Source organism: Zonotrichia albicollis, chromosome 6 (genome assembly GCF_047830755.1).
Source record: "Zonotrichia albicollis isolate bZonAlb1 chromosome 6, bZonAlb1.hap1, whole genome shotgun sequence".
Classification (NCBI taxonomy): Eukaryota; Metazoa; Chordata; class Aves; order Passeriformes; family Passerellidae; genus Zonotrichia; species Zonotrichia albicollis.
Genome location: NC_133824.1, coordinates 32,667,305 through 32,681,524, shown reverse-complemented (window position 1 = coordinate 32,681,524; position 14,220 = coordinate 32,667,305). Strand labels below are relative to the sequence as shown.

General features: G+C 38.9%; 1 protein-coding gene across 1 annotated transcript in view; it reads left to right on the top strand.

Moving 5' to 3' along the window:
* Positions 1 to 7,076: 7,076 nt before the first annotated feature.
* The window catches only part of MYBPC3 (myosin binding protein C3), a 62,247-nt gene continuing 55,103 nt past the window's right edge, over positions 7,077 to 14,220 (top strand). The window contains exon 1 of the mRNA XM_074543134.1: positions 7,077 to 7,234. Within this exon, the coding sequence (XP_074399235.1) occupies positions 7,210 to 7,234 (25 nt within the window). The 5' untranslated portion in view covers positions 7,077 to 7,209. The remainder of the gene's footprint in view (positions 7,235 to 14,220) is intronic.

Sequence of the window (14,220 nt, the reverse complement as noted above, 5' to 3'; positions counted from 1 at the left end):
AAAAGGGATTAAAGACATTTTCACTCATCAGACTTGCAGACTTGATATTCAAGAAAACTAGAGTAAGAATTCCTCTCTTCATAAAAACATCTTTATCACAAACACAGCTTCAAAAGAAGAACTGATCCTTCTCTGACACTGTAATTTGAAGGAGAAGGATCATTTCCTCTTGCAGGAAAACTGTGATAACTGAAAAGAGCCAACTGATGAGTTAATTGTGGAGATGCTTAGGATATCACAAAAGCCATTTCAAGCTTACCAAAAAGCTTTCTAAGATCTATGAGACCTATTTTTCCATTTCCCTGGCAAGTCTTGCACAAAACCTTATTAGATGCTGGAGAAATAATACAAAATTAAAGTAAGCCTTCAAACAAACAACAAGAACTTTTAAATGAGTTGAGTGTGTACATTACTTTAAAATGCTAATTTAGAGCAACTACTTATACTTGAATTAAATAATTTGCATTTTACACTGTTTTTGACCACAAGAAACATGGAAATTGAAGGTTCTGAGAAAGTTATCCTGAGGGAATAGTAGGATTAGCAAAAAAATATTTTTAAAAGTAATATTGAATATACTTTAACCAGAAGGCTTAAAATTTTATCTCCAAAGCTGAAAACTTTTTCTCTTCCTCTTGTTAATGCTTTGAAATTCTGTTTCTAAAAATATTCGCTCCCCATCTGTTTCTGGTTAGGTTTTTCATCTGTGGCATAAAGAGTGAATAATCATGTGTTGCAGCTGTGAAAGAGACAAAATGATGGTGCTTCTCTGCCAGAGTACTGTTTGTCTGCTACACAGTCCAACTGCTCGGGACACTAGGCAGTCTAGGCAAGCTGAATTATTGCCATTCAGCTGCACATGCAAACACAGAAACTCTTTGGCTGTTTTAGACAAAAATACCAAAATGAATATGACTAAATCACAGGTTCTGCAAAATTACAGAGGAGCTGCTTTCTGTGAAGGTGGCCAAGTACTAGACAGGCAGATGTGATCAAAAAAGGTCAGAGGGGGTTATTATTTGGAGAGATGACCCATGATTAGGACAAGTTCATCAGAACATTTTGCAGCCCACTGCTCTTAGAGATCATCAATCCTCTTTCAAAGCAAATGTTCATACTTCAACTGGATATTCAACTTGTATTTGACCCTTTGCAGCCTGCTTTAAAAATCAGCTTTATTAGCCACTGAGTGGTTCTTAATCAATTCTTGTGGAAAGATTATTCAGGAAACTACCAGTGAACAAAATTCAAAATACTGAACTGCGCTTACAATACAGTAGACTCCCTCTAGCTGTACATCAGAGGCATCAAAGTTAGAAAAACTGCACTGGCTATACAGATAATATGCTTATAATAATTTACAGTGGTAGCATGTATTTTGAAATTCCACTCAGTCAAAGAGAGTTTTAGACATTTCTAGATGTAAGCTACTACTCACCTGAACCAGACAGAACTGCAGATAAAGGTGTTTTTATTTATTTTCTGCCTGAAAGCCCACATTTATTGAGTCCTCCAAACTTCCTAAAAAATGGATATACACACATCCCAATATATCTGAGGGAGGTTTTTAGTCTCCTCCTTCATGAAATTTTATCTCTATACCCTCATTTCAAGATTCACACACTGACAGAATCTTACAATCCATGTTTGTCTTCACTTATGACTACAACAGGGCTTAGGCTCTGTGCATTGCCAGGTTTCTTTTCCTCAGTAAGCCTTTTGTCTTAGTTTATTTGTATCACATAATCTCTTTGACTTCCTTCCATTTCTTTCTACTTTTTTCCTCCCTCATTTAGACCTCCACACAACAAAATTCCCTTCATTATCATCGAGCTTAATTCAAACTATATTGACAGCTTCATAACTGGTACATATACCACATGACAGTTCAATTCAGTGTATTTTTACTCTTATTCAAAATTTTCCCTGTACTGTAGCTACAAATTGTAAATTCACAGCAAAGACTTTATTGCTGATGGCAACACAATGAGCATTTTTCCTTTGAGAATGCCATGAACAGTATGTTCTCAATGGAAATCCCACACTTATGTATTTAAAATGTATGGATTATGGATAGAAAAGACTATGGTATGACACAGACTGTGGTACCAAATCCAAGATTTTGCATTTATTTCTAATTTATTTGGTGGGTTACCTTGCTATCTCGCCACCTTTTCTTCTTCTAAGAAACACTCAAAGGAGATTTACATAGTTTTGCATACCCATATATTTAAAACACTAAACATGTAGTGCCGGTAATAAAAATGCTACTGTAATGAAGCCACTTATATATTACAGTTAAGTAGATAAAGAGCTTGCTCTTTAAAGAAACTGTGACAGTAGCTAAACTTCACCAAATTTCACCTTTCTTCTCTAAAAAATTTGCACATTGCAATTCAGTTGGCTCAGCTGAGCCTGTGCTATTAGAGATGTCTGTATATAAACCAAATAATCAGTCCTATTCCAAGAGCTGGGGAATGTGAATGTCCTCCAGAGAGCATGGAAACAGCAGTAGGCTGAGATATTCTTTCTCATTTCCTCACTCATAACTCACCCGAGTCTGCCTTAGCTGAACACCTCACATCAGCACGCAGAGGAACCTGGGTTTGGAAGGGATGTTTGGAGGTCACCCCATCCAAACCCCTACTCAAAGCAGGCCTATTAGATCAGGTTTTACAGGGCAACTTTCTTTCCATTCTGTGTTTCTTTCCATTCTCTCCACTCATCCAGCCACATCCTCCTTCATGCCTTAGGTTCCCCACAGCGTTACTTTTTGCTACTGGGGAGCAAAGCAGTACGTGAGAATGAGCAGAGCAGTCTATGGACAGCAGGGGAATGAGGATGTGGTGGAGCAGATAAGGGTTAGCAGGAGGTGGAGGAGGAGAAAGAAGGGTGGGAGGAGGTACTGGGGAGACCAAGGTTATGCAAAGGATTGGGGAAGCGGCTTTGTGGTAGGAAGGAATGCAGTTTCTGTGCCTTAAGGGCTCCCTCTGAGCTTCTGTTTTAACTCCCCAGCAGCAGAGCAGCAGTGCTTTGGTTATAAGAAGCCCTTTGACCACTGGTGCCTCTGTGCAGAATGCTTCGATTCCTCTGCCTTATGCAAAGTGAAGAATGTTTGGGTGCTGAGCTGGGCATTTGCGTATACAAATCAGTTTGGGTTCTTTTAGATTTACCGATGTTTCTGAGTTTTGGGTGTCTGCTTTCAGAAACATAATTTTAGATTTCTTCTCTAGATATTCCCTCTTCCCTTTTTTCCCACTCACCCACACTGTGCTTTCCTTTCTCTGCTAACCAGAGCTATCAATTCCCAGCTCTTTGGTCAGCTTTTCTCCATGCCTAGATTCAGCCAGTAGATGCCTCCATATTTAGTAGATTCCATCTGCTTTATTCTCAGTGTCCCTTTTCAACTTTTGCCCAGCTAGTTCATTGCTTCCTCTCAGGCCAACTTTTCTCACAAGTGCCTCCAGTCAGCTTCTCTTTATGTGAATGGTTCTCAGTTCCAAATTATTTGTTCAGCCATTTATAGTTGTTCCATCCCACATCCTCTTACAGTTTCAGTCTTATCACCAGTTCTCTTCCCTTCGCCCCATTTCTATTCCAGCTCCCCATCTAATATTCTTATCCTTCACTAATCTGTTTTAAATCCCTCCCATATTACATAGAAAAAACAATTTTCTCCCCCCATCCACGCCCTTCAATCACACATTTTTATTTCCTCCTCCCACTCAAATTGGTGTGATCCCTTCCCTCTCATAAGTTCCAACTATTTGCCCCCCAACCCTGCTGGTTCTCCCCTTTATTTTGATATGTCTGAGGGAGATAATGTTTGGAGCGCAGGACACAAAGGCTGTTTGCTTTTACTTTAGGCGTCTGGATTAAGTCCAAGTCCCACATTAGCCCTGACATAAATGCATAGAAAACTCTGCTGAGCCCTGCACTGGACCTAAATGACCCAAAAAAAACTTCTTCAGACGATGAAATGTAGAAAGTTCTCACTGAGCATATGGAGACTGCATTTTTCCCCATAGTCTAGAATATGCAGTAACTCAGGTTGTTTAGCATGAAGTCAGTTAAAAGAACATCCCTGAAATGAAAGCAAGCTGCTGTCAAATATACAGAAAGAACTCAAGTATGGAGTGCAAAGGGTAGGGATACAAAATGGTTGTGCAGAGGAAAGCTCAAATAAGCATTACCCAAATCTCCTCAATCCCTGTAAACTCACGTTCTGTCAGAAAGGTCAAGTGGCTTTGCACTGTACACACCAGCACTCTGTGATTCAAAAACTCAAAGGAAACAGTGAGGATTAGATTGGATATTGGGAATAGATTCTTCACCCAGAGGGTGGGTGGGCGCTAGAACAGAACTTAGAGGAAAGTCACAGCAGGAACCTGCCACAGTTCAAGGAATGTTTGGGACAATGCCCTCAGGGACCTGCTGTGGTTACTGGGGCTGTCCTGTGCAAAGTCAGGAGCTGGATTTGATGAACCTTGTGGATCCCTTCCAGCTCAGGATATTCCATGATTCTATGAGCACTTCAGTGGATGAATCCTGCTGGGCCTGTGCTCTGCACTGAGCCACCTCAGCTGTCCCAGCAAATCTGCAGCCACTGAGGAAATTTTACTGCCTTGTCCTCAGAAACTGCAGAGCCACTGAGGAGGTGGTAATTTGATGACACAAAACAAAAGGCAGAGAAACAAATAAACAGAAATAGAGACAAGAAATTAAATGGCATGACAGAAACTACCAGGAAAAGAAGTCCAAAATAGAAAAGTAATATATAGACTTTCTGTCTGGACACCAAAATTTGAGCAGAGTCACAAGCACCCAAATACATAGATTTTTAATAAGAAGTTGTGTAGTCTTTTTAGAAGGAGGTGCTGTTAACTTTGGCTATAAATAATAAATCCTTGGTTTTCTCTGTATAAGCCATGGTGCAGCTATCCAAAATTGCACAGCATATCACGGCAGGGCACCAATTTCTGTCATTTTTGAACTTGATTTTGAATTATGTGGTGAAAGACACTGCCTGAAGCACAGAGCAATAATTTCAGAGTAATTCTTCTGACAAGGGAGAATTTTCCCTCTCACTCACTTTTTAAGCACAGGCCCTGAGACATTTATTACATGTTGCTTCACTGTTCTTGTACATTGGTTTCATTTGAACACAGGAGAAACTTCACACACTTGCTAAACAATTATCTAGCTTTGCAGTGCACTACAAAGTAGTTATCACAATCAACTGTGTAGTTTTGGGTCAGGGTAGCCCTTGAAATTATACATTTCATTTGCATAGCAGTTTTGCTATTAAAAGTAGTCAAATAATATAATGTAATGTAATGTAATATAGAAAATGCTAGAAAAAGTTTACTATTACAACAATGCTGCCACCTGGTAACCCAATGCGTAATAGCAGACAAAACATTCATTTTTCCCAGTCTTGAACATAGCGATATATTTGAAATATTACTTTAAATAACATTAAAAGTCACAAAATCTGCCAAGTTTTTATTGGGTTAGGATCATTTCCCTGTACCAGATTAAATAGCTGTGTTTCATTTTGGGGAAGAAGTGAGACCTAAGCCCTTTGAAAGGTTTCAAGGCAAAGCAAATAGCCAAAGGAAATTTCCTGACTCCCAGTGAAATACCACAGGCACAGGATAGTAGCCAAATACATATCATGGTAACTTGTGCTCCACTAGAAACCAGGCAATGGAAATTAAACACAGGCGGCATCCTGCCCATCTCCCTCACCCATCCATTAAAAATTGCTTCAAGGGAAGGGGAGGAGGTGTTTGGCCCCAAATCAGGAGAAGTATCAGCTGTGATTCTTGCATCAGCCTGCTGAGAGAGTTAGATGTGAAAGACAGACACAGAGCACAGTGACTGATGAGCTGCTTGCACACTGGTCTATTCTGAACTCCATCCCAAAATATTAAATCATTTAAAAATAAGGTTTTTTACAGGAGAGTAAAGCTGGGGGAAAAAAGTGGAAACCACACCTTTTTTCTTTTTGTTTTTTTAATTATTTTGTCAATACAAGTGGTGGCTAAAATATGTTTGGCCTCCAGAGTTTTTTGGTAAAGCTTAAAACTCAAAATTGATAAACCATCATGATAATAAAAGAATGATTGTCCACAGTTACTATTTTGCCCTATATGAATATGCTAAATAATATGCATATGAATATGCAAAATCTTAATATATATATTTTTGTATATATTTTTCCTATATATATATATTTTATTTTTTCCTATATATATATATATTTTCTTTTTCCTATATTTTGCTAAATATAGGAATAAATAAGAAGCAATGATTGGAGCATGAAATGGCCATACAAGAATAATTTTCTAGTGAGATTTTCCCCCAGATCTTTTCTATATGATTAAGCAAAATTGAAACTTCTAGTGGCATAAAACAGAACCTTGTAACTATTTTTAAAATGATATTTAAAAGAAGAAGAAAAAAAACTTGCTAGTTATCAAGAAACGTATGCTGTGGATCTAGTGGGTGGATGGGGAGGGAGGACTAAAACTGTTTAAGTAGTGTCATGCTTTCTACTTGTGACTGCAAATGTCAGTATTGTGTAAGTGTCTCTGCAAAAGAAAGTTCTTTCCCTAAAGTTCACAGTTAGTTCTACAAATACAGTCTTTGGTTGAAAAGCTAAAAAAAGAAACAAGAAAACCAGTTTGTGAGGGGCTGTTTAGCTCTGACCCATTTATGACAAAAACAAAAACTGAAATAAGTGGTAAGAATATAAGCAAATGCACACTTAGAGTGAGCAGGAACCAGCACACAGGAGATGTAACTCTCGGATCTAGTTTGCTGCATGTGCTGTAAACATGGCAGTGCTGGAATTCTCCATGCAGTACATGCCTGGAGCCAGAAAACGCTCTGCAGGCATGTGCAGCATCACACTGTGCTCTGGTTTATAGCACCAGAGCAGTGGTAGCCAGCCTTGGGTGGCCTGAGCTCCCTGGCTCCTGGAACCGGGCTATATTTATCCCAGCTGATGTAGCCTGTCAAGTGCCCTGCTGCTGATAAGGTGCCGTAGCCGACAACAGGGGGGGATCAAGGGGGAGGAGCAGGATGGGGGCTTCCACCCCGTGGGGCTTTAGGGGGTCTCAAAAGCCCTGCAGTCCCATTCCTGTGTGATTCATACCCTGCCTTCTAGATACAGCTGGGAGCTCCACCAGAAACAAAGGGAGGATGCCAGAGCCCTTAAAGAAAACAGGTAAGGATCATAACTGAGACAAAACTGAGAACAGCCTGACAGGGAAAATGTGAGTAGATTATGTGTGCTAGAGAAATTAGATGCCTCAAAGGAAAAAAAATAAATAAACAGGGAAAAAAATTATTAAGTTATAAATGTAAGAGATACTGAGTGATCTTGAAGAGAAATCACTAACTGCTTTGATAACCCTCAGCCACAGAATTTTCTCAAGAGACTTTGGATAAGGAAAAAATAGAGGTGAAACCATTTAATTCTCAGATGCGCTTAATTTCTCATTTCCTTTCCTAGTCACCTTTAGGACTCCGAAAAAAAAAAATAAAGGCTTGTAGTCTCTCTCTTGGACAGCTAAATAGTACAAATCACTCCTGCTTTTATTTTGGGTTTGGGTTTTTTCCCCCTGACAATTTGTAGAAGTATTATTGGCAAAATTTTATGGTATTTATTGTGAATGAAATCTCTGTGAAAATGAAAGCAAACAGAGCCTGGTCAGAGTTTATTCTTTCTGTTTCTTTTAACCACTGAAATAGAACTCTAGGAAAAAAAGGCAACATTGTACTGTGAAGAATACATGGCAATTTCTTTTCCTTTTCCTCCTTCATCCTTTCCCCTTGAGCCAGAAGATAACTAGCCTTTTTCAGGAAGCCAAGGTCACAGGGCCACAGAGAAAAATGCCAGGAAACTATTTCAAACTTATGAATGTTTTAATTAAAAATCTTCAAATAAGGAATCACTCAGATGCTGCCCACATAGAGGAGGCCTAGAATGGGGTGCAAGGTGCAATGAATTTGGTGTTTGTAGGAGGAAGAGAGACTGGGAAGAAAAGGAAAAGGCAGCTAACTTAGGACACCTGCAGAGGAAGATGCCTCAGGAGCACTTTGCATCCACAAGTTTGGAAAAAAAAGCTGACAGAAGCTGAACTTATGATTGTTTGTCAAGTGTGAACATGCTCAATAGTCAGGCCTGGAGAAATTTGTACTAAATCTGGGATTCTCCACTTTAGAGCTGTCACTTCATTGATGCCAGTGCACATCCAGAATCACCACTACCTGAATGTACAGTACAAGGTGCACATGTTTTTAGAAATGTGCAGTTTCCAGAGTTAGCCAGTGCCAGCTGTGGAGACTTATTAATAATGGCCTTTGTGCTTTGCAAAGGCCTGAGCAGGATTGGTCTACTCTTAGTTGGGCCACTGAGACAATCTCCTATTGTCACAATAACAATAGGAGAACTTGCTAAGAACCTTCATTTGACCAAAATACTTGAAATCAGCCACTACCAGAGGCAGACCCATTACACACCCAGAGGCTCCCCCATTACCACCTGCCAAGCATCAAAGCATGGTTAACTCCAACAAGATTCTTTGTGTTCCCTCTGTGTGATAACCCTAAAGCAACAGTGGTGTCAGCAATCCTTACATTGTATTACAAATATAACATCAATCATTTCATATTCACCAGGCTGCCTTTTCTAATGAGTGTAGATTTGTATATAAAAAAGAAATATATATTAGATCCTGTAATTGTAGACAAAAACTTGAAAATATAAGCTGCAAAGTTTCAGTCATCACCTCAAAAATGAGAAAATCATACTTATATTCTGGTTTTAAAGTCACGTGATTTTTATGTTTTATTGAAATGTTTAATTGTTGTGAATGCAGACAAAAAGAAATACAACAGAGTAGGCAAAATTTGACAGTGACACCTTGGCATTGTGACTTCTGATTTCTAATTGTTTAACTGCCTTTAAATTAACATTTCCATTCTCCGTGGGGGAGAGGCAATGTCTCTGTTTGTGAAGATGCCCGCTTTTGCTGGCTAATGGTGAAGAGAAATTCTATCCCAACTTATTTCTCCAGAGAAATCTAACAGGTGTCTAACATCACTAGTCCTACACAGTTCTTATGAACAAACCAGACCAAACACTGGGATTATCACAGCAGGGGGAGGAAAAGCTCTTGTTACACACTCTGACCGAGACAGAACCAGTCACATGCCCCACAACTTTTAGAGAGGATCTTCTCAGTCTCCCAGGAGACACTAATCCCTTTGGTTTTCTATTTCATGTTGTTTATACAGTTCAAGCCATTTCAAGATGGGATAATGCTGAGCACCATCTCGGGAGGGCCAAATAATCATTGGGCAATTCATACTTGGATAAATCACAATTCCTGCCTTTCACACACCATGTAGCCACATTACTGAAGAGCCCAAAAAAGTCCCTAATCTGTACTACTGAAATTTGTGCATCTGGTGTATAGGCACAAGAAAATTCTTCATGTCAAAGAATGATCAGAGATACTCTGCTTATATCTGCTGTCTTAACAGGGCTTTTAACATGTAAAAAGAAATTAACAACAACAACCAAAAAACACCCAAAAACTGCCCAAATAAACAAAAAAACCCCATTCACCAACCTCCCCCCCCCCCCGCAAAATCCCACCAAAAAACCAAAATAATTGTATAAACCATTAAACTTAAAATGGTGTGGTGAATTAGATTTTCCAACAGACATTCTTTCACTTTCAAATGCCCAACTAAAATACTTCAGGATAAAGCACTTCCCTACTTATTTCAAGAATGACAAAAGAACTGTCCTAACCTTCTAGAAAATCCACAAGAGAAACAGAATTTATTAGACCTGTAAGAGTTTTGTATGAGAGCAAACAATCAAACTTTGAAAAGCACCACTCTTTGCAGGTTTCTGTTGCAGAAACTTTATGTTTTTATCCCTTTGATTTAAACATTTCATAGTGTATCTATGTTCAAAAGCTCACTATTTTGAAAATTTTGATCATTTTTTTGTTCTGAAAATTCAGAAATGTTAAAAAAACCCCAACCATTTCCCTAAAAATATTTTATGACATTAGGAGGAAATAGTTGACTTTTTAAACACCAAATTTAGTAGATAAATGGGACTTAATGGGAAGTATGTGCTTATTATAGCTGGGAAAGGAGAAGTCTATATTACTCACCTTCTCTGAAGATCAGTCAGCTTTTACTCACATATTTTTTAGATTGAGGAGTCAAGATTTTGCAGTTCTGATTAGGAAATTTCATCAAAAATTTACAAATAACTTGTAAGTAAACAGAGGTTTCATTTCTACTACTACTACTACTAAAAATAACAATTATATTAATAATAATAATTGCATAATGAAGAGTAAACCACATAATTTTAGCTTGAATATGAGATCATTCTTTCACGTTTGCAAGCACCTAGCAGAACAAAGTACTGCAACAAACTTCTATGCACCACAGGAATGCAGAAAAAACCCTAAATTCATACAGACATAGTTTCCTCTTGTGCAAGTTAAGATTCAAACCAAGCTGAACATTATTATGCCCCTTTTACAGCAAGTGGGATGGATGCATGGAAAGAGAGGTGACTGATTAGTGAAACTATTCCTCGCCTGTTGCTCATGCTGCAGGAATTTGCAATCTCAGCTGCTGAAGTAGGCAAGGAATGATAAGATTGAGTCTTTCAATAGCTTCTGGATCATGGAATGATTAAGCTTGTAATTGCAAGAAGCCACTTAGGTCCTGACTGAGGAATGTGCAGCATCTTTATATAGTTCCTCAGAAAGGAATTTACAAGCTCCATTACTGAACTCTGCTTATCCTCAGTTGGGCTTTTAACTCAATGGAAGAGCAAATGACATAGAAGCAAAACTAGATGCCAAGTGCAAGCAAAAGTCAATTTTCAACATGAAGTCTTAACAAATTAAAGAATTCCAAAAGCTAATACTGCTTTTGTAATATTATTTAAATATATTGACCAATACATATTTTAACATCCTCTGAAGTACAGAGAACGTGCAATAAGATAACTCAGCTTTGTGGGAGAAACCTGTGATTATTTTCTCTAATTTCACTCATCACAACTTTCTGTGGTAGTTTCTAGCAGCTGCATTCAACCAGATACATTAGATTCTCCTCAAGAATTTATATGTTTAACAGGTTTTATTTCAGAAAGGAAGAAATATCATCTGAAAATGTCATCTAACACATATTCTCCTCTACCACTCTGTGTAGAAAACACATTTCTTGCTCACTTTCACATAGTTCCCACATACTTTGAAGTTCTAGTATTTCAGGAATAGGCTTTCAGCTGATGCTTGTGACTCTAAGCCAGATTATTTAGAGAATGTTGCTGGCAAATGAAATTCTTTTGGTAATTTGAACATTATTTTACTGTACACCTTACCTCCATTTTTTCTGACAATAATGAATTAAGAATTGCTCTTCTAGCTTCTAATAATAATTTTTATTCTTATTAGAGATACAACAGTACTTGGCAGCTACCTACTAACAATTTAATGCTGTACAAAGACAACAGAAAAACAGTCTCTGCCTGAAAACACTCATAAAATAAAAGTCCAGTAAACAGATTGATAGCTCAACAAGAGAGCAAAGGAAATAATTTTTAGTGTAATAGATAGAGACCCTGGTAGTAGCTTATCCATTTATTGGGGTTTGCATAGGAGAGTATGAAAAAGACTTGAATCATAATAGTAAACTTGTTTGATGATGGATGTCAGAAAGACATTGCTCCAAAGCAGGTCAGAAAGTAAAGGAGAAAGCATGAAGGTGCTAGTGTCAAGATTTAATAAAAGGCAGCAGAATGAAGGCAGACTAATTTTGTTATTTTATTTAGGTGACTATTATGGAAAATTAGTTTTGGAACTCAAATTATTTTATTCTAGTTTAACTTGGTGCAAAGCAAATGTATTTTTTTTTCTTTATCCTCCTGACTGAAAGACCTACCAGTAAATTTTAAAAATTCAATCTGGTCATAGATCTCCAAACAAAGGTTTTTATTACTGACCAGTTAAGCTGAAACTTGTGTAACAAATACAGTGTATGGCTGATGTTACCTCTCCAGGTGTTTCAAGAGTTTTAGAGGATACAAATTCTGGTAGCTGCAGCCTTAACCACCAAAAAGTTTCTGCAAGATAACTGCAGACCACATACAGCTGCTTCCTCTTCTGCCTGGGGTAAAATCTGCTGGTTTATGTTACTCAGAAATTATGTGAGTGTGTTTGCATTATGGAAGCTAGAAGTGATTAGGAAGGCCTGGGTTATGAGAGGTGAAGTGTTGAAAAATGGGTTAGTGCAAAGTGGCCCTAGGCTCATTTTCTTTTATTAGCTTCATGTTCCTCTTCTCTCCCTTCATTAAATCCCCACAGCAACACCAACCCCATCCCCAATAAACACACAGAGCACCTTCAACACTTTCTCTCGTCATCAGCCCTGGTAACTCACATGGCCCTCTGCTCTCTCCAGAAGTGCCATGGTGTGCTAGTGCTACTGTCACTTTTCTGTCCCCCTGTATGGCTGGATTACACAATACCAGGAATCAGAGAGGTAACACAGTGAGCAGCAGAGGACATCAGGTGCCCCAGCCCTATGGCTCCCAACTCATGGGCACCTGCAGTCTGGATAAACACAGGACAGCGGCTGAGATCTGTCAGTGGCTGACAGACACACCCCACAACATCACACAGGACATGTCATAGTCATTGGGTTTTCCACTGCCTCATGGTGGTGGTCACATTCAAGAGTGTTTAGAGTATGGGATGGATATATAGAACTCAGAGGGATGTATCTGGGTAGAAGCCAAACATTGCGGTGAGAGAGATTGTCAGATGGGGAATGTGTTTCTGATAAAAGCAGGCAGAAGTGTGGTTCTCAGGACAGACCAGAAGTTTTGGATGGTGTTGTTTAGGAGTATTCCTAATGGGGAAATACCTGAATTACATTGGTGTAACTGCATGAGAAAAAGCCTCTGGTCAACTTGGATTTATTTACATGTTACTTAAAGTGGCAGCCACAATGAAGAGGTGGGGAATAACTGAACCCTTTAACCTCTGAAGCAGCCCCTTTTCTTGCCCAAAAGGAAAAAATACAGTATTCTCTTCAGATGCTTCTTCAGCAATCTCTCTTCTGCAGCAAAGTAATTTCCTGTAAAATCTCCAGGCCTACAGCTTTAGTTTTCCTTTGCAAAAAGAGCAGTGAAAGATGAAAGAAAAGCTGGGTAGAGAGAAGGCACTCCAGACACTGCCCCTGACTGCATCGCAACCACAGGAAAAATACTCATTTAAAACCTGAGCCTCCTTTGCCAGTGAAAAAGTGGGTGCACAGCAGCTGCTCTTGAGGGCCTCTGTTTTCATGGGAGATTTTGGGCTTTTCCAATTCTGTACTTACCAGAAAAATTCACGATCATTTAAGTTGGAACTAAAGTGTCTTTTGGCAGGAAAGATGGGAGGGAATAAAAGGAGTCTTACATATAAACTTCTGCACATGTTTAGATTTCCTAAAGCCAGAAATGTTGTGTAGTGGTAGAGATTTCTCACTGTGTTCTCACCAACAATTTTGTTCTTGTTGAGTCATCTACAAAACAAATGTAAGAAACCTAATCACTTCACAGGGTGTGCAGCAGATCACAGAGTTACTTGCAAGTATGCGTGTCATGAAACCCTGACACTGTAGGCTGGAACCTTTACAAATCACTTTGCTGTTAGGTAATTAATATATTTATAGGTTCTTTTGTGCTTAAATAGAAGAGTGATGATAATAGCACTCAAAGACTGAAAACATGCCTCTTTGCTGCTTTGTCTGTAGAATCATAGAAGCCAGCCAGCCAGTAGAGAGTGGCTCCCAAACTGACCTGTCTCCCCACTGTGCAGCGGCCTGGCACCTTCACAGGCCTTTGGAATCCTGCATGTCCTGCCTGCTGTGTACAGGCACTCTCCTGCAGTTATTCAGGATACACTGCACCAATGCACACCCTGCTGTGGCATTTACAGAAGTGCAGGACGGTATCTAAAGGTGTGCAGCTGGTAACAGGCAGCACGCTGTAGGACACTACAGTACAAAGTCCTGTATTCTACAAAGCACTAAATTTTTAAGGAACTATTGCACCAGATTAGAAAAAAAACCTCAATTATAAACATGCAGGAACATACCACTGCCAGGAGAAATTTTCCA